We start from the raw sequence: 20673 nt of genomic DNA on the forward strand, positions 1-20673 counted from the left end.
TGGAAAACAAAAGTTCCTGGAATGGAGTATTTTTTAATCAACAGCATTTTCCTATATTAGTTATAAATAAAGTTGAATTCTTTGATTCGCTGTTTTATGTCATGTCCGTTAACAAATTGAAAACTGTACCTATACGCCTTATTTTTAGTCCAGATTTTTAGTATTCGTATTGTTATCTTAGAAAGTCTAACTGATCAAAATACTACAATAGGTAACAATTTGACAATTAAGTAGTGTCAACCCTGTGATTATGGCCCGTGTAATACTGTATAGCATATTAATCCTGAATACACCGTTTGGTGGTGCGCCTGTCAGATGCGGAACGTACAGATAAGGTAATCGGTAACAGGTGAATATACTATTGGTATCGGTATCGGTATCGGACTCGACCCGGAACTTCTTAATTATTGGCAATATTAATTACGTGGAAAACAAAAGGTCCTGGAGTGGTGTAATTTTCAATCTACACCTTTGTACTATATTAGTTATATATAAAGTTGAATTCCTTGATTCGTCGTTTCTATGTGATGACGGCTGACAAATTGGACCTCGTAATTTTAGTATTATAGATGCATTGTTTTAAATATATACTTTTTTGGTATGATCTTTTTTACCAGCCCCAAGTTAGTGGTTTTAAACCTTACAAAGTCTACTCAAATTATTTAACTTATACACAAATTTATTGCTGCCAAGTTATCTAACACATATCTCAATATGCAGCATGGTTGTTGTTATATTTGTATTGTTTTTCAATGTGCTTGTCTGGCTATATTATGACAGTATATATTTAATTTCTTTTATTGATATTAATCTATGGCTTTGTTCTTAAAATTCACAATCATGGCATGGTCATCAGTTTGCATAGACTTCGGTTCAAACCAGTGATAGGCGTAATCTTAAACTTGTAGTGGAGAGAGAGGTTTTGCTCAGTGTTAAAGGCCTAACTGTGACTTGAGATGATGAACAGCAATACATGCAATATTCCTTTGCTTGCCTTTTTTTTGGTTGTGCATGTACTGCTTTTGTGTTATGGATGAATGCCCTATAACCTATCTTTTCTATTAGATTTTTAACTGATTTTTTTAATTGTTCTTCCCAGGCCATTGAAGGACCGATCTATATTTTTTTTGCATGGTGCTATTGGTCTTACCGCAATGTATAATTTTTGACAGTGGTGCTTAAATTTTCATTAAAAAAATCCTAAATTGGTAAAGTTTGAAACGACTCGTTAGATCTTTTCTGGTTGATATATAATTTCAGGCCAAATTTGACCAGTTCAAACCATTAATTGGTAATAACTTATGGTCATTTTTTTATGATAAAAAGTTAAACGTACCTCTCCTCCACAGTTGTAGTTTTTTGCATTAAGAAGACCCACTAATGTGGTATACACAGCCATCTTCTCTGGTAAAGCTGCTACACTGAAAATGTAATCACATAATCAATAAATGTCTGATGATTGCTAATGAAACCTTAATCCACATAACACCAAGGACAAGAATGACAACAACAAGAGCAACAACAAATGGATGTTTCATGATTGCTAAATAGACAATTATCAATAAAAGACAAAAGGAAAAGGATGGCAAAAACTACAGAAAAACTGAAAAATGTTTGCACTGGCTTTGTTTGTTGATTTTTGTGTTAGACAGAAAAACTGATGTATAGTAAGCAAATTTTTTTGAATACTTTGTCATTTAAATGAATTTGGACACCAAAAATGCATTCAGGATTTGCAGAACTTTCAATAATTACAAAGTTTTGTTAAAATCATACCACTAGGTATTTAGCTGGGCATTTCTTAAATTAGAGGCTTTCAATAATAGTCAATTCAATTCTCATTAAAATCCTAGCAAGTACAATGTAATAAAACAAATTGTTTTTATCACAATGTTGTCTTAATTCAGGCATCAGTATATTCAATGTAGTTGGTGTAACACCAGGCCTTGAAGTCATAAAACTTTCGATCACGATTTTTGTACTCAGACTCAAAAATCAATCAATCAAAATACTGAATTTTGTGTTTCAAGCCCGTATTATGTTCTGGGAGTACTGAGTAAAGTTTTATGAACGAGAACGGGGTTTAATTAGTGAGGGTCCTATGCGAGTCCCTTTTGTTTACTGGGAGGTACACTGTAACTTGGCATTTACAAAATCTTTTTACACTTATGCTTTAACATGTTTAAACAGGACATTTCTCTTTAAAATTCAAATTGACCTTTCTTATTTAATGTAAACAAATAAAACCTAGTTCTAAAACATATTTTATTAATTTTATAACAAACTTCATCAGTTGTCAAAAATACAAATTTTATGAAACCTATTGCTTTTATTTTTCAATGAAGTTATGCAAGTTTTGCAAGCAGAATGTAAACACTCATTATAGCTCTTCTATAAAAGCATGTAAGGCAAACCTTTGATCAACTTGCTTGCTATGTTTGTAAACAACAGGTAGGTAGTCTGTTTGTTTGTTTACTATATACTGGAATTTAAATGGTCAACAAACATTAACTTCATTTCATGTCAATTTTTATTGTCCAATCAAATTCAAGTAAATAGTAAACATACTAGAACTACGACTTCTAATTGTATGCAAACATCCAAGCAAACATAATGTAGCAATCAAGTTTGCTTATGCATGCTTTTATAGAAGAGCTGTAAGAAATCTGGAGCTTTATCATGTTTATTAGATATGAATATTTTACATTCATTAATTTAGTTCTTTAATAATGTTCCACTAGTAAATACCTATCCAAAGGGAATCCTGTAAGTGTAAACACAATGTTGACTACTAATAAAAGAATTCCGATTGTGTTTGTCAAGATCCTTTACAGACCATCTATAACTTACATTTTTAAGTATTTTTTACAAGGAATCTATCTGATTTTATAAATACAAAATTATTCAGAGTTGCATCAAACATGATCAAAGTTAACTTCATCACTTACCATTCTACTAAAATTTTCAAGATTTTTGTCTTGTAATTCTGCAAGTCTGCCTCCAGGACACTAGCTAAGCCTTCAAGGTTACTTTCTAAAGAGGATGTACTCTGCAAGACAAAAGTATTGTATATCATTCAAAAGATAATATTATAAACATGATACAGGGGCCTGTCGTTTAGCAGTTATCAATTGTTGATGTGGTTCATTGGTATTTTCCCGTTTGGATATATAAACAACATGTAGACCATTGGTTTTCCTGTTCGAATTGTGTACAATTATAACTTTGGAGTCCCTTATAGCTTGCTGTTTAGTCTGGATCAAAGCCCTGTGTAAGAGGCCATACTTTGACCTGTGTTTGTTAAATCAGGTTTGGAACAACCCACCCTCAGACAAGGGGTCATTTTACTGATTGTAGAAAAGAAAATAGAAATACCAAGGATTTGTATTGTGCTACTATACAAGTCCAGGAATATTACAAAATTCTTGGACATGTTTTGACCATTTATTTCCAGATAGATATTATAGTTCTTTCGGAAAATATGAGCCCTTTTGTACTAAAAAGTGTCAAAAAAATATTAAAACTTATATTGACCCCTCATAAAAGAGATATTTATAAAATTAAGGGGTTGTTCTGAACCTAATTATGACTTGGATGGAGCATTGTCAATCACACAAACATAGACCAGATTTTATTATTCAATTATTTCTTGTTGAACAGGAAAAATATACTTCCTTTTTTTCATTCACCTACTCTTTTATGTTAACAAAAAAAATTATAATTGCTTGCCTTTACTTTTCAAGCTTTGCCTAAAAAATTTGCAAATTAAATATTCTTTTATTTAAATATCAAATCGCTCGCTCGCCCCAATTTTTGGAGTCCAAAAATCTGTAGAACAAGAAACTAAATTGGTGTGGCCTCAGTTATTACTTTCTATCACTCTACCATGATTTAAATAGATTTAAGTTGTGTTTTTTGTTTTATTCTTGTTTACCTTTTCTCCAACTCTAGTTATAAGTGATTCAAGTCTGTCTTCAATGTCAACATTTTCTGATACTCGTCTTCTCTTTCTTGCTGAGGAAGGACCTAAACATAAAATTACATATATAACTTTATTTTTTACACAAAAACAAAAGTCTGAACTCTTATTATAACTTGTCAACATGGGCAAGTACTATGTACACCTGCAGATTGAAAGTACAGTTTTTAACCAATAGACAATAAAAGTAGAGATAGAGACTTCAGAAAGCTAATTTCCAGAAAGAAAATTATCAATCAAGTTAATCTTGTCCAAAAAAATAATGATTTCCATTGCTTTTCATTAGCAATTTTCTGTATTTCTTAATAGCCTTTCAATTTGGGGGTAAAATGCAATGTTTGGCATGCCCTTTTTGAATTATCAATCAACATGCTTAAGTACCCTTTTCATGATTGGATCCCTGCCCTTTTGAAATCCTTGCTTGAACACTGTAGTGTAGTCTTATTTTTGAGCCAATACATTTAAACCAAAAACACTTAAAAAAAATAGAGAATGTGTCCATAGGGACACAGATGATGCCCCAGCTAGCATTAAGGCACATAACTAAAAAAACTGTAAAAGTGACGCTTCCAAAATTTGAACCTAAACTGAGTTAAGTGTTCTAAATTGAAAACTATATATATATATATATATATACATATCATTCAATTAAGTTTAGACAAACTTAAGTAAGAGAAAGGAAACAAAATATCATATATAATAATGTTATAAAGGGACAAAACTGAACAACATTATTCAAACTGCTTGTAAGCACCGAAGATAAAGATTGTTTTATTTTTTTCAGTGAACAATATAGCCTTGGTTGTAGTTGATGTAATTGTTAAAATAACTTTTGCAAATTGAAGTTATTTCCTGTGTCCATAATTGTAGCTGGTTAAATCTAAATTCATATTTTTCCATATGTAAAGGAGCATGACTCTAGAACGCAAAAATTCATCTTGATCAGTATTTTGGAATTCTTATCATCATGATCATTATGTTTAAGTTTAATTACATTTGGTAGAGGCAAACTACAGTTAGAGAACGGAGAAGAAAAAAAAATCATTTGTAAATGGGCATAACTCAAAAAAGGTAAATGTAACACCACCATATTTCATACTTGATCTTTGTTTTGTAGAAATAAGCATTTTGTATAAGTTTCTGCCCTCTCTTGGGGTAGGGAGGGGGAGCAGGTGGTGGGGGTGGGGATAACAAGTATGAACAAATAATTTGAGAGCAGAGCAGTTTGAATTTGAATCCTCGATCAAAGTGAAGATTATAATTTTACTAATTCTTCTTTTAATTGATAAATAAATTTCAATTAGAACCTGAAAACAATACAGCGGTTCATGAAACAAAATACCTTAATTATACACCTTATCGCTTTTACCCTACTAGGCCGGCCGACCTAGCCGCTTGACCTTTGACGCATACAACAATCACTTTTCCATTGTGGCGTCAGATGTTTTGTTTTATGGCGTCAAAATTTTACGGGAACCTGTGTGATATCCAGTAATGGGGGACAAATAGCGATAAGGTGTATTATATACAATGAGTCATACGGTGTCATAACTTGCACCTAGCTCAATAAAAACCTTGCTCGGTGATAGATCTACTTTGAACATGGCATTCAAATACTCAGCCACAGTCGCCTGAATATTTCATAATTATAGCGTTTTTTGTGGTATTATTCCATATAATACCACAAAAAATATTTTATTTCCCCCATTTTTTCGCTATAATTATGAAATCTTCAGGCGACTGTGACTCAGCATACTTGATGCACTGTATTCAAATACTCAGCATACTTGGTGCACTGTATTCAAATTCTCAGCATACTTGGTGCACTGTATTCAAATACTCAGCATACTTGGTGCACTGTATTCAAATACTCAGCGTACTCAGTGCAGCAAATCTTCTTGGTGTACGGCGGTCTCACTAGTTAGCGACAACAAGAATTTTAGCGACAACAAGCGTCAACAAAAATTATTTTAGCGACAACAAGCGACAAGAAACTATTTAGCGACAAGAAAACATTTTTTTTTTAATTAAAATTAATTATTGCAATAAATATTAAAAGAGAATGCAAAAGAATATAATTTTAGCTACAAGAAAGTTAAAATTGATAGAAAAAAATGAAACATTATTTACATATTTATTTTATCATCTATAATGTATAACAGCCAGTATTACGTTTAGTTATTGTATTATGATATTACTTTTCCTTGTGTTTTAGAACATATTATTTATCTTATAATTTGGGATTTACTGTATTTAAATTAAGAATTTCGGGATTTCGTGTTTTTAAGCCCGGGATTTCGGGATCAGGACCCCTCCTATCCCCCCTTATCTCTTTCTTCTTCACAAATGTTAATTTCTTCATTTACCAATATACTAATATAAACTTCACAATCTCTTTCTTCCTCACAAATGTTTCATTTCTTCGTCTATCTATATAATAAAACATTTTAATAAGACATATCTGCTCGTACATTTAAAAAAAACACATTACATTCAAATTTCTTTATAACTTATAAAAAAAAATGTTTTCTTGTCGCTAATTAGTCTTCTTGTCGCTTGCTGTCGCTTGTTGTCGCTTCTTGACGCTTGTTGTCGCTAATTAGTGAGACCCGTGTACGGCATTCAAATACTCAGCGTACTCGGTGCAGCAAATCTACTTGGTACACAGCATTCAAATACTCTGCATACTTGGTGCACTGCATTCAAATACTTTCACCAAGCAACTTTACTTGGTGCTGCAAATATACTTGGTGCACTGCATTACTATAACCCGTTCTATATGAGAAGCAGGGCTGGATAATTTAAAAATGAAAACAAACCGGTTGGCTCACATTTTTTGGTCGTATTTGTTTTAAGTTTTATTTTGTGCACGTAGAGACAACTACTAATGGAAAGATATATTACTCACCATCTTCTTCATCACTATAAGAGTCGTGTCGTCTACGACTTGACATTTTAAACGTTGATTTTGAAACGCAAGATTTTCACGCTACTTTTTGTTTCCCCGGAAGCTGATCTTGCGCTAACTTCCGCCTTGCAGCTTAGAACCGAAAAATAGAAGATACTAATGTACTAAAAGTTTACATGAACCATAAAACTATCATAAATCGGACCAATTTGATACCCCTGTAACTTACAACAATTTCGAACCAGAATAGCATATTTGGGTATATCTTAGCGAATGAAAAGTTTGATTTATTTTGAGACTTAAGAGCCATTGAAGAGACACATGCAGTCCGTCTTTTAAACATGCTAAAGTAGGCAAAGGTTGCTATAAGGCACTGGCTTTTTTTGCCGGCTCTAATTTAAATATCTTAATTCAAGCCAGCACAATATATTTCTATTAAAATGGATTTTCCCCGGCATCAGGTCAGTTGTGCGCAATATAGCGGTGAGTTTGTTGTTTTTGCCTTTTTTGGTAACGTAGTGCAATTTAATATTTACTTTTGAAAAGTACTCTGAAAAAGGTGCACTGTGAAACTAATTAAAAAATCAATGTCAAATTTCATTTTTTTTTAAAGTTCGTATACCATATATTCATTCGTTTTGAAAAAAACATATCACGAGTTTGCTGTGTAAAATATTTAATCACAAGCTAATTTGGCATGGCTGAATTAGCTTGAATGTAGTGTATATAATATACTTACGGCCCAACGGTTTAGGGTTCGACCTCTGCGGTCGTATCAAGCCATATGCAACTATGACAGTCATAATCACGTTCGATAACTCTGCAGGTGACTGGTTCAATTAGGATTTTTCACTGGTTACCTGATGAATTATTTAAAGAAAATTGAAAAATATATTTAGTTCACCTCGGTTTATATCCATTCGATGTCTTATTCTATGAATATGAAATAATATAACAAAGAATTTCATTGATAATCGGACAACACTCACCGGCATAGGTATTGTCAAAACATGCATCTACATGGGTATTGTCAAAACTTACATCGTGATTAGGTGCCATGTTTGTTTTCTTTGATCACGTTGATGTTATGACTTAATTGATATCTCCTTAATCTTGCTATGGCTATTCTTATAGTTACAATAACGTGTCATATTTAATTGCAATATAAACAGAGAAAATAAATTGAAGTATGTGCATTAACAAAATAAGTGTCGAACATCCTCTACGTTTGAAAATTATTTGTTCGCCATTTTTCAAAATTTTATAAAAATAACAACAGCATGTTTAAGCTTGATAAAAAGGAACCAATGTTCGATTACATGCTGCTTTAAGGTAAGACAATGAATGAAAACGAGAGCATCCAACAGTTATTTAATTTTCATAGTAAAAATCGTACAAATAATATTTTTACCATGTCGCCCCACGCTGTCAATCTGGTCGCCATCTTGAAAAATAATAGCCGATTTTCTGAAAATAGCTTATTTTCAAATCAATTTGGAAGGGACATAATAGAAAATTAAACTATTCTTTATACGATATTTCAAATATTTATGAATATAATAATAAGCACAAAGACCCACAATTATTCCATCTGTTTTGTTTAAATCGCAATTTTAGGTTAAAGACGACAGAAAATCCAATATTTATCGTAGTTGTATGATTCAACAGTGTGAACTATCGAGGCAACAAGACAAATTTTCAAAAGCATTTGGAAGGGAGAAGATCAAAATTTAAACTATTCCAAAAGGAATATTTATATTTCTAAATATATGAGGAATTACTACAAAGACCCACACTTTTAGTATCATGAACTTAAGGTAATGTATTTCATCGATTACAGAAAGCCCCTATGCATTTCTATACAATTTACTTGGGCTTGATACGGGTGATGTGTGACGTCACAAAAGTCACGTGATGACTGCTATAGTTGGATATGATCGCCTGCAAAGCGTTTCAATTTTGAGATACTCTAATCATTTTCAGGTATAAGCCATTGGTGACTTTTGCATAACATTGATACAATGCAACGAGGTTTTTTTTAACAAAACATTGTTACCATCACCTTTCCCAAGGCCAACCACTCATCAAAGTGATCGGCTCAGAATTCAGCCATGCCAACCTTCTTTATATTGTATAAAACCTTGAGGCACAATTGAATAGCAATCCATAGTATTTAATACTCAAGTTATTGTCCAGAAACTAGAAAATATTAGCTTTTATCTGCCCCTAGTTTCTTAATTACTGTATTTGGGCTTTTCGGCCCTCAAAAAAGTCAATACCAACTCTCTTAAATTTCGAAGTGTAGAACCGTATGGTGAAATTTCATAGATATCCGTAGATAAAGTGAACTTCTTATCCTGAAATAAGAAATATGCTCGTTTTTGGTACCAAATTACTAAACAGCTCTGACAATATCCCTAAAACTCCCAACAGTCATGTTGTGGTATGGAATCTAAAGTTTCATAGAGAATCATACACTTATACTCAAGTTATTGTCTGCGAACTAAAATGTCTCCAGACATTAAGATAGACATCACCATAACATATAATACAATTGCAAAAGTTTGCTGTCGTATAAAAATATAGGAATGGGGTTTCTCATTATTAAAGGCCGTACTTGACCTTTAGGTTTTTTCATAGTTAATGACAATAACTTGAATAGAGTCAGATAAACAACTTCATAATAGTAAGGCTAGAACTTGATCTTACTATATATAATTTAAGACGCAACATTAGATGTTGCTACTAGCGCGAAAAATAGCGCTATGTAAATTGTAAGAATTATCGTTTTTGTACTTACTGTACTGAAGGGGCACAACTCTAGAACAGTAAAAGTGACGCCACTAGAACTCGATCTTGATCTATATTTTGTGGTATTACAATTGTGCATAATGCTGAGTTAACACATAATTTGAATTCGAATCGCATTAACTACTAGTAATTCGAATAAGTTTAATTCGCATTCGAAACGTTTTACGTGCTAAATTAACGTCAATTATAATTCGAATTACAATGCGTGTCTAATTCGCTACATACTGTCCATGAATAACTTTTGATTCGTATTAACAAAAACGTATTTCTAATTCGAATTGGGTAATTCGAATTAGCCAATTCGAATTAATTCGAATTAAAAAAAGAAGAGGGTGTGAACGCAATTAGCGAATTCGATTCGAATTCAATTCGAATTATGATTGATTGTTGGTTGCTTTTACGTCCAGTGGCAAATATGTCATGCATATTCAGGATGATGACAGGTTCACAATAAACACAATAGTTGGGTTGATATAATAGAGGCCATCTTGGATGATGGTCGGGGAAATTTGGACTGCCACTGGGGAATGAGGGAATCTTGGATTGGGAGAGAAATTTTGCCTTGCAACAGGCCACCTACGGACCCCTCAAAAGAGTTGTTGCAAGGGTTCTTAACGTGCAAAGAACGTGACACGATCTTTACACGAGGCATCGGATTTAACGTCCCCCTTCTGATCGGACGCGACTGCGAACTTGATACATCCCGAACAGCCAAGCGGACGCCCCACTTCGGCAAGCGTTTAACTGCCGGTCGGGAGAAGACCAAGTGATCTTATTTCTATACCCCAGTCACCCTTGGGGGTTCAAATTCGAATTAAATGTCCATGTAAACGAGGCATAAGTTTCATAACATTTGGTTGAGGCAAACTCAAGTCAGAGAAGGGAAACGAATATTAAGTAATGTTTCAATTTGTGAGAGAGGCATTACTCTAGATCGATTAAAGTGACGCCCCAAAAATTCAAACTCGATCTGTGTTTTGTGGTAATAAGCATTGTGTACCATTTTCATAACATTTTGTTGATGCAAAATAAAGTTAGAGAAGGGAAACGAAAAAAATCATTTTTTCCCCAACTGTACAAAAGGGACATAATTCTAGAACAGTATAAGTGATGCCACCAAAATTCAAACTCGATCTGTATATTGTAATAATTAACATTGTGTGCAAGTTTCATTACATTTGGTTGAGGCAAATTTAAGTAAGAGAGCAGAAACAAAAACCACCGTATATGATCGTACAGCGGATATAGGTACCAATCAAGCGGACGTGAGCTATTTTGATCTTACACGGTAATGAAAATATGTGTTTTGTTCACATAATATCAATGTGTACTTCAATCTAAACATAATTGCTGTTTTAAGAAATGATTTGGTCGTAGGTTGATGATTAGAGATGTCTCATTATTTTCCCAAAACAAAAGGGATTACTATAACATTGTAAAAGCATATGCAAATACTTGTCAAAGAAGTTTTGCCTCGTATCATCCGATATAATTCTAAATTAACTGCAACTCTTTTTCTGATAGAAGGTCAATGCAAGTGTGTAATAAGTATAGCTGTTTCAATAATTGGCATTGAAATCTGTCATCCATATGTTATTTTCGATATTTTATCCCTAAAGAAGCGTTGTGTACGGTGTTTAGCTGACCACATAAACCCTTATGTACGGTGCATAGTTAAGCTGTAGTTCACCGTACACAAAATCTTTATTTTTATGCTCGTTTATTACCCAAAATGTTTCAAAGAATTAGTAATCACAGGTATTTATATAGGTTTATGATTGGTAACTATCACTTTTGCCCTGTATTAGGTTTCTTTCAGATAAAACATGTAAATGTCTCAACAATTGTATCGAAGTTGAAAGTTGGTGTTGACATTCACAACTATTTGCGCATGTACACCTTAATTGTCCTTATAAGAATTTCAAAGTTGTTTTATGAATAGGAATAAATCGATGCGAAAATTATTTGGGAGCAGCCAGGAATTTCAAATGTTGAAAAAGTACATTGCATATTGATAAAGCAAAACAAAGATTTTTGTTACCGTGTCAAGTCAAAATCGATCATGCCCGCTTGGTTAGTATCTATATCCGGTGTACTGTAACGGATAAACCAAATGAGAAATACATGTACACCTATTACTTATAGTTTCTTAGAAACACGACTTGAACCAATAAAAACTAAACATTGACCAATGAACCAAACACCATGAAAACGAGGTCAAGGACAGATGACACCTACCAGTTGGACATCTACACCTTACAAGCATTTCATAAACCAAATAAAATAGATCTAATGCATACAGTACAAGATCAAATGCTTTGCAGAGCGCAGCCTGATACGACCACATGAACAATGGGGTAAATTTGGACACAATACTCAAGCTTGATACGGTCTTAACTTGGATTGTGATCAAATTTTGACATAAGATAGGTTTCAGACACAAAATAAACGTGGTCAAGGATATTACAAATGTATTGTGCAATACTGTGCGATTTAAGATATCTTCTGAAACTTTCCAAAAATTTGAAATATGAACCCCTGAAAAAAATTGAACCCTTCCCTCCCCCCAAAAAAACAGTTTTGAATCCCAACATTGAGACGTTACGCGCGATGTTCGTACATGTAAGCGTAACACAACGTCGCGAATATTTCGTAACGTTCAAACCAAAACTTCGACTGAAACGTTGGTTTTAAGCATGTGCGACATTCTTGTAAGACTCCACAAAATCGACGGTGCGTTTTAACTACTTATTGAAAATTGATGTACTTTAGATTTTTGGAAAATTAAGAAAAATAGCATTTTAAAAAAATAATAAAATTCTACCATTATAAGAGCTCTGGTAAGCAAACAATTGACGTAAATTTGAGTTGAGTTCATTTTACATAAAACAATTTCGGTGCGACAATTTTGTTAGCCTTTGAAAAATCGCTCATAAATTACCATATATCATTTTTCAGGATATTTGTCTTTAAATTCATGAAATTAAGCAAAATAACATTGATGTAGTAAATACAAATACTAACCTTTTCCATTTTAGATAAATGTTTTTGATTCTCAAATCTGGAATACCAAATTTTTTTTCTCCCGTGGGACAGATTTGCCCTTGTAGTATGGAACACTTTTTTTTCTATGACGTCATCAAAACGTCGTAAAAAATGCAAAAAAATGAACGATATCACACAATAAAATATTTTGGACTTGCATCTTGTCAACTACACCGATTTTTCAATGAGGTATGAACATCGCGCGTAACGTCGGAGCATTTATCCTCAGATCAATCCCAGCTCTCCTTTGTAGTATGGAACATTGTAGTACAATAGAGATCCATACACTCAAGCACAAGTTACTCTCTAGACTATAGATCTCTGGTTTCGGTATCCTACATTTCAATTAAATTGAGAAAGCTTGTTTGACCCTTTTTCCTGCATGTTTTGGGAAATATAACTCCCAAAATCAATTCAAGCCTTCCCTTTAAGATATGAAACCCTGTGGTAAAATGTCAGCGAACAATAAATACACTGACAAACAAGTAATTGTCCTGAAACTACAAAAATGCTTGTATTTGGCCCTTCAAAATTCCTAAACTGTTGGCACCATAACCCCAAAACGAATCCCTTCCTTCTGCTTTTTGTAAATACAAAGCAATCAAAATACTTAAACACACACGAGTTATTAACCTGAAACTAAAGAAATACTTGCTTTGTCGTTTGTTTATGAATTACATGTTTGTTTTTCGTTCAATTTTTCTACATAAATTAGGCCGTTAGTTTTTCTCGTTTGAAATTGTCATTTTGAGGCCTTTTATAGCCGACTATGCGGTGTGGGTTTTGCTCATTGTTGAAGGCCGTACAGTGTTTGCTGTCGTTTATAGAACAAAATAAATAGCTTCGTTGAGCACAGCTCGATACGACCAGAGGTCCAGCCCTGAACAGTGGGGTCAAAATTGGACACTATACATAAGCACTTGATAAAGGTCTGAATTTCTTTGGGTTGTAATTAAACATTTGACACAAACCATATTTATCCCAAAATATTTAATTTAGCATACTGGTAAACAGGGGAAATTCATTCACTTTAACACAAGTTATTATGAAATTACTACAATTTATAACTATGACAGGAAGGTTGGGACTGGTTTTGAGGGTTATGGTCCTTATAGTTTAGTAACTAATTTCTAAACTGTTGGGACCATAAAGAAATTCCTTTTGTGGTCCTTAACCTTGTTTGAGTCGTTTTATACTTATATTTTTGGGCCTATCTATAGTTTGTTGTTCGGTGTGAGCCTCTGTGTTGAAGGCCGTACCTTGACCTATAATGGTTTAAATTTATTTATTGTTATTTGGATGAAGAGTCGTCTCATACCATATCTACTTGTGTATAAATTTCATGGATTTCTATTTACTTATATTCTAGTTATTGTCTGGAAACCAACTGTCTTCGGACGACGACAACCTGATACCAATATATATTAAACCACGGTCCCAATCTAAAAGCTTAACTATAATCCCGAAACCATGAAAATGAGGTGAAAGTCAGACGACACCTGCCAGTTGGATATATACACCTTAAAATCCTTCCTTACACCAAATTTACAGATAATGTTTTTAGTACCAGAAAGAAGGACTTGGGCATATTTAGTCTTAGATGCAGGATTTGATGATTAGTTATTAATGGCTTTGAATGCTCTCAGGTCTGTAATAAGCATACTTTTGTTGTTGGGATACTGGTACAATGTATACCAGATGCTCCGTAGGGCGCAGCTTTATACGGCCGCAGAGGTTGAACCCTGAACGGTTGGGGCAAGTATGGACACAACATTCAAGCTGAATCCAGCTCTAAATTTGGATTGTGATTGAAAAATTGACACTGCATAGGTTTCTGACACAGAATGAATGTGTTCTACTGAACTTAATTTTTTTGTTTTCTCTTAGAATATTCAATCCTCTCAAAAAAATGTTTGAAGAAATTTTCTTTTTATTTATGAAATTTCAAATGAGACAAGAGGCTCTCAAGAGCCTGAATCGCTCACCTGATTTTTTTTGGTTTAATCTCTCATCAATGATTATTTTGGCTTTTCAATTTATTCAAATGTTCTTTGAATCGTCATATTATCTTCAAAAGCAAAAAAAAAATCATTTTCTCCTATGTTCTATTTTAGCCATAGGAGCTATGTTTCTTGACATACAAGGAATCGAAATATAAAATTTATACTAGATACTCTGAAACTCATTTAGCGTAAGTTTGGCTGAAATTGATACAGCAGTTTCAAAGGAGAAGATTTTTTAAAGTAGGTCAACATAATGAACAAATTGTGAAAAAAGTCTTTAAAGGGCAATAACTCCTTAAGAGGTCAATTGACAATTTTGATCAAATAAACTTATTTGTAGATCTTACTTTGCTTAACATTTTTGCTATTTACAGTTTATCTGTATCTATAATAATATTCAAGATAATGACCAAAAACTGCAAAATTTCCTTAAAACTACCAATTAAGTGGCAGCAACCCAACAATGGGTAGTTTGATTCATCTGAAAATTTCAGGGCTGATAGATATTGACCTAATGAACATTTTAACTCCATCTCAGATTTGCTCTAAATGCTTTGGTTTTAGAGATATAAGCCAAAAACTGTATTTGACCCCCATGTTCTATTTTAAGTAACGTCGGCCATGTTTTTTGACTGATCAAAAAAAAAACGAAGCACACACTTTGTGCAGGATAATCTAAGGAACAATCATGCTAAGTTTCATCCAAATCCATTCAGTAGTTTCAGAGGAGAAGATTTTTTAAAGTTAGCAAATATGATGAACAAATTGTGAAAAATTGTCATTAAAGGACAATAACCCCTTAAGGGGTCAATTGACAATTTTGGTCATATTAACTTATTTGTAGATCTTACTTTGCTGATCATTTTTGCTGTTTACAGTTTATCTGTATCTATAATAATATTCAAGATAATGACCAAAAACTGCAAAATTTCGTTAAAATTACCAATTAAGTGGCAGCAACCCAACAATGGTTTGTTTCATTCATCTGAAAATTTCAGGGCTGATAGATCTTGACCTAATGAACATTTTAACCCCTGTCAGATTTGCTCTAAATGCTTTAGTTTTTGAGATATAAGCCAAAAACTGCATTTGACCCCTATGTTCTATTTTAAGTAACGGCGGCCATGTTTTTTGACGGATCAAAAATCGAAGCACACACTTTGTGCAGGATACTCTAAGGAACAATCATGCTAAGTTTCATCCAAATCCATTCAGTAGTTTCAGAGGAGAAGATGTTTGAAAAATTGTTAACGACGACGACGACGGACGCCAAGTGATGAAGGCCGTACAGTGTTTGCTGTCGTTTATAGAACCCAATTTTTTTTCTTCACATCCCCCTTTCCCTTATTCCAAAACTGATCTCAATTAAAATTTCTAATGGAGTTTGCAACAATAACTACTCATTTTTAAATACATCATAAAATATTAAGATGTAAAAAAACTGCTTGTTATCACTGAATGGTAAAGATTGTTTTAATCTATCAGTTGGTAGCAAAAAGTGAATATACATTGTATATTGTATATAACATATAAGATTTAAGTTGATTCTGGACAAAGAAAGATAACTCCAATTAAAACATTTCTTGCTATTGCACAATATTGTGCAATTAGATATTTCTTGCTTACTATTCTGGACAAAGAAAGATAACTCTAATTAATTTTTTTTTGCTGTTTCACAATGTTTTGCAATTAGATATTTCTCGCTCTTGCGCAATACTGTGCAATTGGAAATTTCTTGGTATTGCTGAGTACTGTGCAATTGAAAATTTCTTGCTATTGCACAATACTTAATATAATAATTTAAGATCCTGATTTGGACCAACTTGAAAACTGGGCCCATAATCAAAAATCTAAGTACATGTTTGGATTCAGCATATCAAAGAACTCCAACAATTAATTTTTTGTTAAAATCAAACTAAGTTTAATTTTGGACCCTTTGGACTTTAATGTAGACCAATTTGAAAACAGGACCAAACATCAAGAATCTACATACACAGTTAGATTTGGCATATCAAAGAACCCCATTTATTCAACTTTGTTTGATTTTGGACCCTTATTTGGACCAACTTGAAAACTGGGCCCATAATAAAAAATCTATGTTCATTTTTAGATTCAGCATATCAAAGAACCCCAAGGATTCAATTTTTGTCAAAATCAAACTAAGTTTAATTTTGGACCCTTTGGACCTTAATGTAGACCAATTTGAAAATGGGACCAAAAATTAAGAATCTACATACACAGTTAGATTCGGCATGTCAAAGAACCCCAATTATTCAATTTTTGATGAAATCAAACAAAGTTTAATTTTGGACCCTTTGTGCCCCTTATTCCTAAACTGTTAGGACCAAAACTCCCAAAATCAATACCAACCTTCCTTTTATGGTCATTAACCTTGTGTTTGAATTCCATAGATTTCTATTTACTTATACTAAAGTTATGGTACTAAAAACAAAAAAAAATCTTTATTTGGACCCCTTTTTGGCCCCTAATTCCTAAACTGTAAGGACCAAAACTCCCAAAATCAATACAAATCTTCCTTTGTGGTCATACACCTTCTGATTAAATTTCATAGATTTCCATTTACTAATAAAGTTATGGTGCAAAAAAGTTGATTCAACTACTATTCTATACAATTGATTGATTGATTGTTGGTTGCTTAAAGTCCAGTGGCAAATATTTCATGCATATTCAGGACGAACTATTCTATACAAAGAAAGATAACTCCAATTGATTTCTATTTACTTAAAAACCAAGAAAAATGCTTATTAAGACCCCTTTTTGGCCCCTAATTTCTAAACTGTTAGAACCAAAACTCCCAAAATCAATCCCAACCTTCCTTTTGTGGTTATAAACCTTGTGTCAAAATTTCATAGATTTCTATTCACTTAAACTAAAGTTATTGTGTGAAAAAAAAAGAATATGCTTATTTGGGCCCTTTTTGGCCCCTAATTCCTAAAATGTTTGGATCAAAAATCCCCAAATCAATCCCAACCTTTCTTTTGTGGTCATAAACCTTGTGTTAAAATTTCATAGATTTCTATTCCCTTTTACTTAAGAGTGCAAAAACTAAAAGTATTCGGACGACGACGCCAACGTGATAGCAATATACGACGAAAATTTTTCAAACGAAGTTTGATTTTGGACTACGATTTGGACCAAATTGAAAACTGGGCCAATAATCAAATATCTAAGTTCATTTTTAGATTCAGCATATCAAAGAACCCTAAGGATTCAATTTTTGTCAAAATCAAACTAAGTTTAATTTTTTTGACCCTTTGGACCTTAATGTAGACCAATTTGAACCAGATGCTCCGCAGGGCGTAGCTTTATACGACCGCAGATGTTGAACCCTGAACGGTTGGGGCAAGTATGGACACAACATTCAAGCTGGATTCCGCTCTAAATTTGGATTGTGATTAAATAGTTGACACAGCATAGGTTTCTGACACAGAATGAATGTGGTCTAATGAACTTAAAATTTTTGTTTTCTCTTAGAGCAATTCACTATGCTGTTGAATATTAATCCTCTCAAAAAAATGTTTGAAGAAATTTTCTTTTTATTTATGAAATTTCAAATGAGAAAAATTGAACCCAATTTTTTATTCACATCCCCCTTTCCCTTATTCCAAAACTAATTTCAATTAAAATATTCTAATGGAGTTTGCAACAATTACTACTCATTTAAATACATCATAAAATTTTAAGATGTAAAAAAACTGCTTGTTATCACTGAATGGTAAAGATTATTTAAATTAATCAGTTGGTAGTAAAAAGTGAATATACATTGTATATTGTATATAACAAAGATTTAAGTTGATTCTGGACAAAGAAAGATAACTCCAATTAAAAAAAATTCTTGCAGATATTTCTTGCTTACTATACTGGACAAAGAAAGATAACTCTTAATTAAAAAAAAATTTGCTATTTCACAATATTGTGAAATTAGATATTTCTTGCCATTGCATAATACTGTGCAATTGAAAAGACTTGCTATTGCACAATACTTAATATAATAATTTTAGATCCTGATTTGGACCAACTTGAAAACTGGGCCCATAATCAAAAATCTAAGTACATGTTTAGATTCAGCATATCAAAGAGACCCAAGAATTTAATTTTTGTTAAAATCAAACTTAGTTTAATTTTGGACCCTTTGCACTTTAATTTAGACCAATTTTAAAACTAGACCAAAAATTAAGAATCTACATACACAGTTAGATTTGGCATATCAAAGAACCCCAATTATTCAATTTTTGATGAAATCAAACAATGTTCATTTTGGACCTCGATTTGGGCCAACTTGAAAACTGGGCCAATAATCAAAAATCGAAGTACATTTTTAGATTCAGCATATCAAAGAACCCCAAGGTTTCAATTTTTGTTAAAATCAAACTAAGTTTAATTTTGGACCCTTTGGACCTCAATGTAGACCAATTTGAAAACGGGACCAAAAATTAAGAATCTACATACACAGTTAGATTCGGCATATTAAAGAACCCCAATTATTCAATTTTGATGAAATCAAACAAAGTTTAATTTTGGACCCTTTGGGCCCCTTTTTCCTTAACTGTTGGGACCAAAACTCCCAAAATCAATACCAACCTTCCTTTTATAGTCATAAACCTTGAGTTTAAATTTCATAGATTTCTATTTACTTATACTAACGCTATGGTGCGAAAACCAAGAAAAATGCTTATTTGGGTCCCTTTTTGGCCCCTTATTCCTAAACTGTTGGGACCGAAACTCCAAAAATCAATACCAACCTTCCTTTTGTGGTCATAAACATTGTGTTTAAATTTCATTGATTTCTATTTACTTTAACTAAAGTTATTGTGCGAAAACCAAGAATAATGCTTATTTGGGCCCTTTTTTGGCCCCTAATTCCTAAACTGTTGAAACCAAAACTCCCAAAATCAATCCCAACCTTTCTTTTGTGGTCATAAACCTTGTGTCAAAATTTCATAGATTTCTATTAACTTAAACTAAAGTTATAGTGCGAAAACCAAGAAAATGCTTATTTGGGCCCTTTTTGGCCCCTAATTCCTAAAATGTTGGGACCAAAACTCCCAAAATCAATACCAGCCTTCCTTTTATGGTCATAAACCTTGTGTTAAAATTTCATAGATTTCTATTCACTTTTACTAAAGTTAGAGTGCGAAAACTAAAAGTATTCGGACGACGACGACGACGACGACGACGACGCCAACGTGATAGCAATATACGACGAAAATTTTTTCAAAATTTGCGGTCGTATAAAAATGGGACCAAAAATTAAGAATCTACATACACAGTTAGATTCGGCATATCAAAGAACCCCAATTATTCAATTTTTGATGAAATCAAACAAAGTTTTATATGTTGAATTGATTTACATTTGTTATTTGAGGGCAATTTATTGCAGACTATTCTGCATGGGCTTTGCTCACTGTTATTTCTCTGTCATTTGGTCTCCTGTGTTCTCGATGGCAATCATACATCTTTTTTTGTATTAACCACCAAAACGTAACCTTGGTATTTTTTGTCTATCTGATGAGTTCAGCCTTTTTCAACTGATTTTTATAGTTCGTTCTTATGTTGTACTGTTATACCACTGTCCCAGGTTAGGGGGAGGGTTGGGATCCCGCCACATTATTTATGTATGTGCCTGTCCCAATTCAGTGGTTGTCGTTTGTTTATAGGTTACATATTTGTTCATTTTTTTACATTAATAAGGCTGTTAGTTTTCTATGGGCTTTGCTCATTGTTGACAGTCGTACGGTGACCTATAATTGTTATGGTTTGTGTAATTTTGGTCTTTTGTGGATAGTTGTCTCATTGGCAATCATACCACATCTTTTTTATACTTCTTTAGTGATCCATGAAATGAGGTTGAGGTCAAATGAAAACTGTAATGAGGACCTTGCAAGGTATGTAAATACCAAATATAG

The 20673-nt window shown here is 32.9% G+C and overlaps 1 protein-coding gene across 1 annotated transcript in view; it reads right to left on the minus strand.

Annotated features, from left to right (window-relative positions):
- The window catches only part of LOC134715049 (nuclear cap-binding protein subunit 1-like), a 28551-nt gene extending 21519 nt beyond the window's left edge, over positions 1 to 7032 (minus strand). Inside the window, exons 1-4 of the mRNA XM_063576910.1 lie at positions 6888 to 7032; positions 3935 to 4026; positions 2949 to 3049; positions 1337 to 1421 (exon numbers count right to left, since the gene is read on the minus strand). Coding sequence (XP_063432980.1) covers positions 1337 to 1421; positions 2949 to 3049; positions 3935 to 4026; positions 6888 to 6933 — 324 coding nt within the window. The 5' untranslated portion in view covers positions 6934 to 7032. The remainder of the gene's footprint in view (positions 1 to 1336; positions 1422 to 2948; positions 3050 to 3934; positions 4027 to 6887) is intronic.
- Between the last annotated feature and the right edge of the window lie 13641 nt (positions 7033 to 20673).

Source organism: Mytilus trossulus, chromosome 4 (genome assembly GCF_036588685.1).
Source record: "Mytilus trossulus isolate FHL-02 chromosome 4, PNRI_Mtr1.1.1.hap1, whole genome shotgun sequence".
In the NCBI taxonomy this organism is placed as follows: Eukaryota; Metazoa; Mollusca; class Bivalvia; order Mytilida; family Mytilidae; genus Mytilus; species Mytilus trossulus.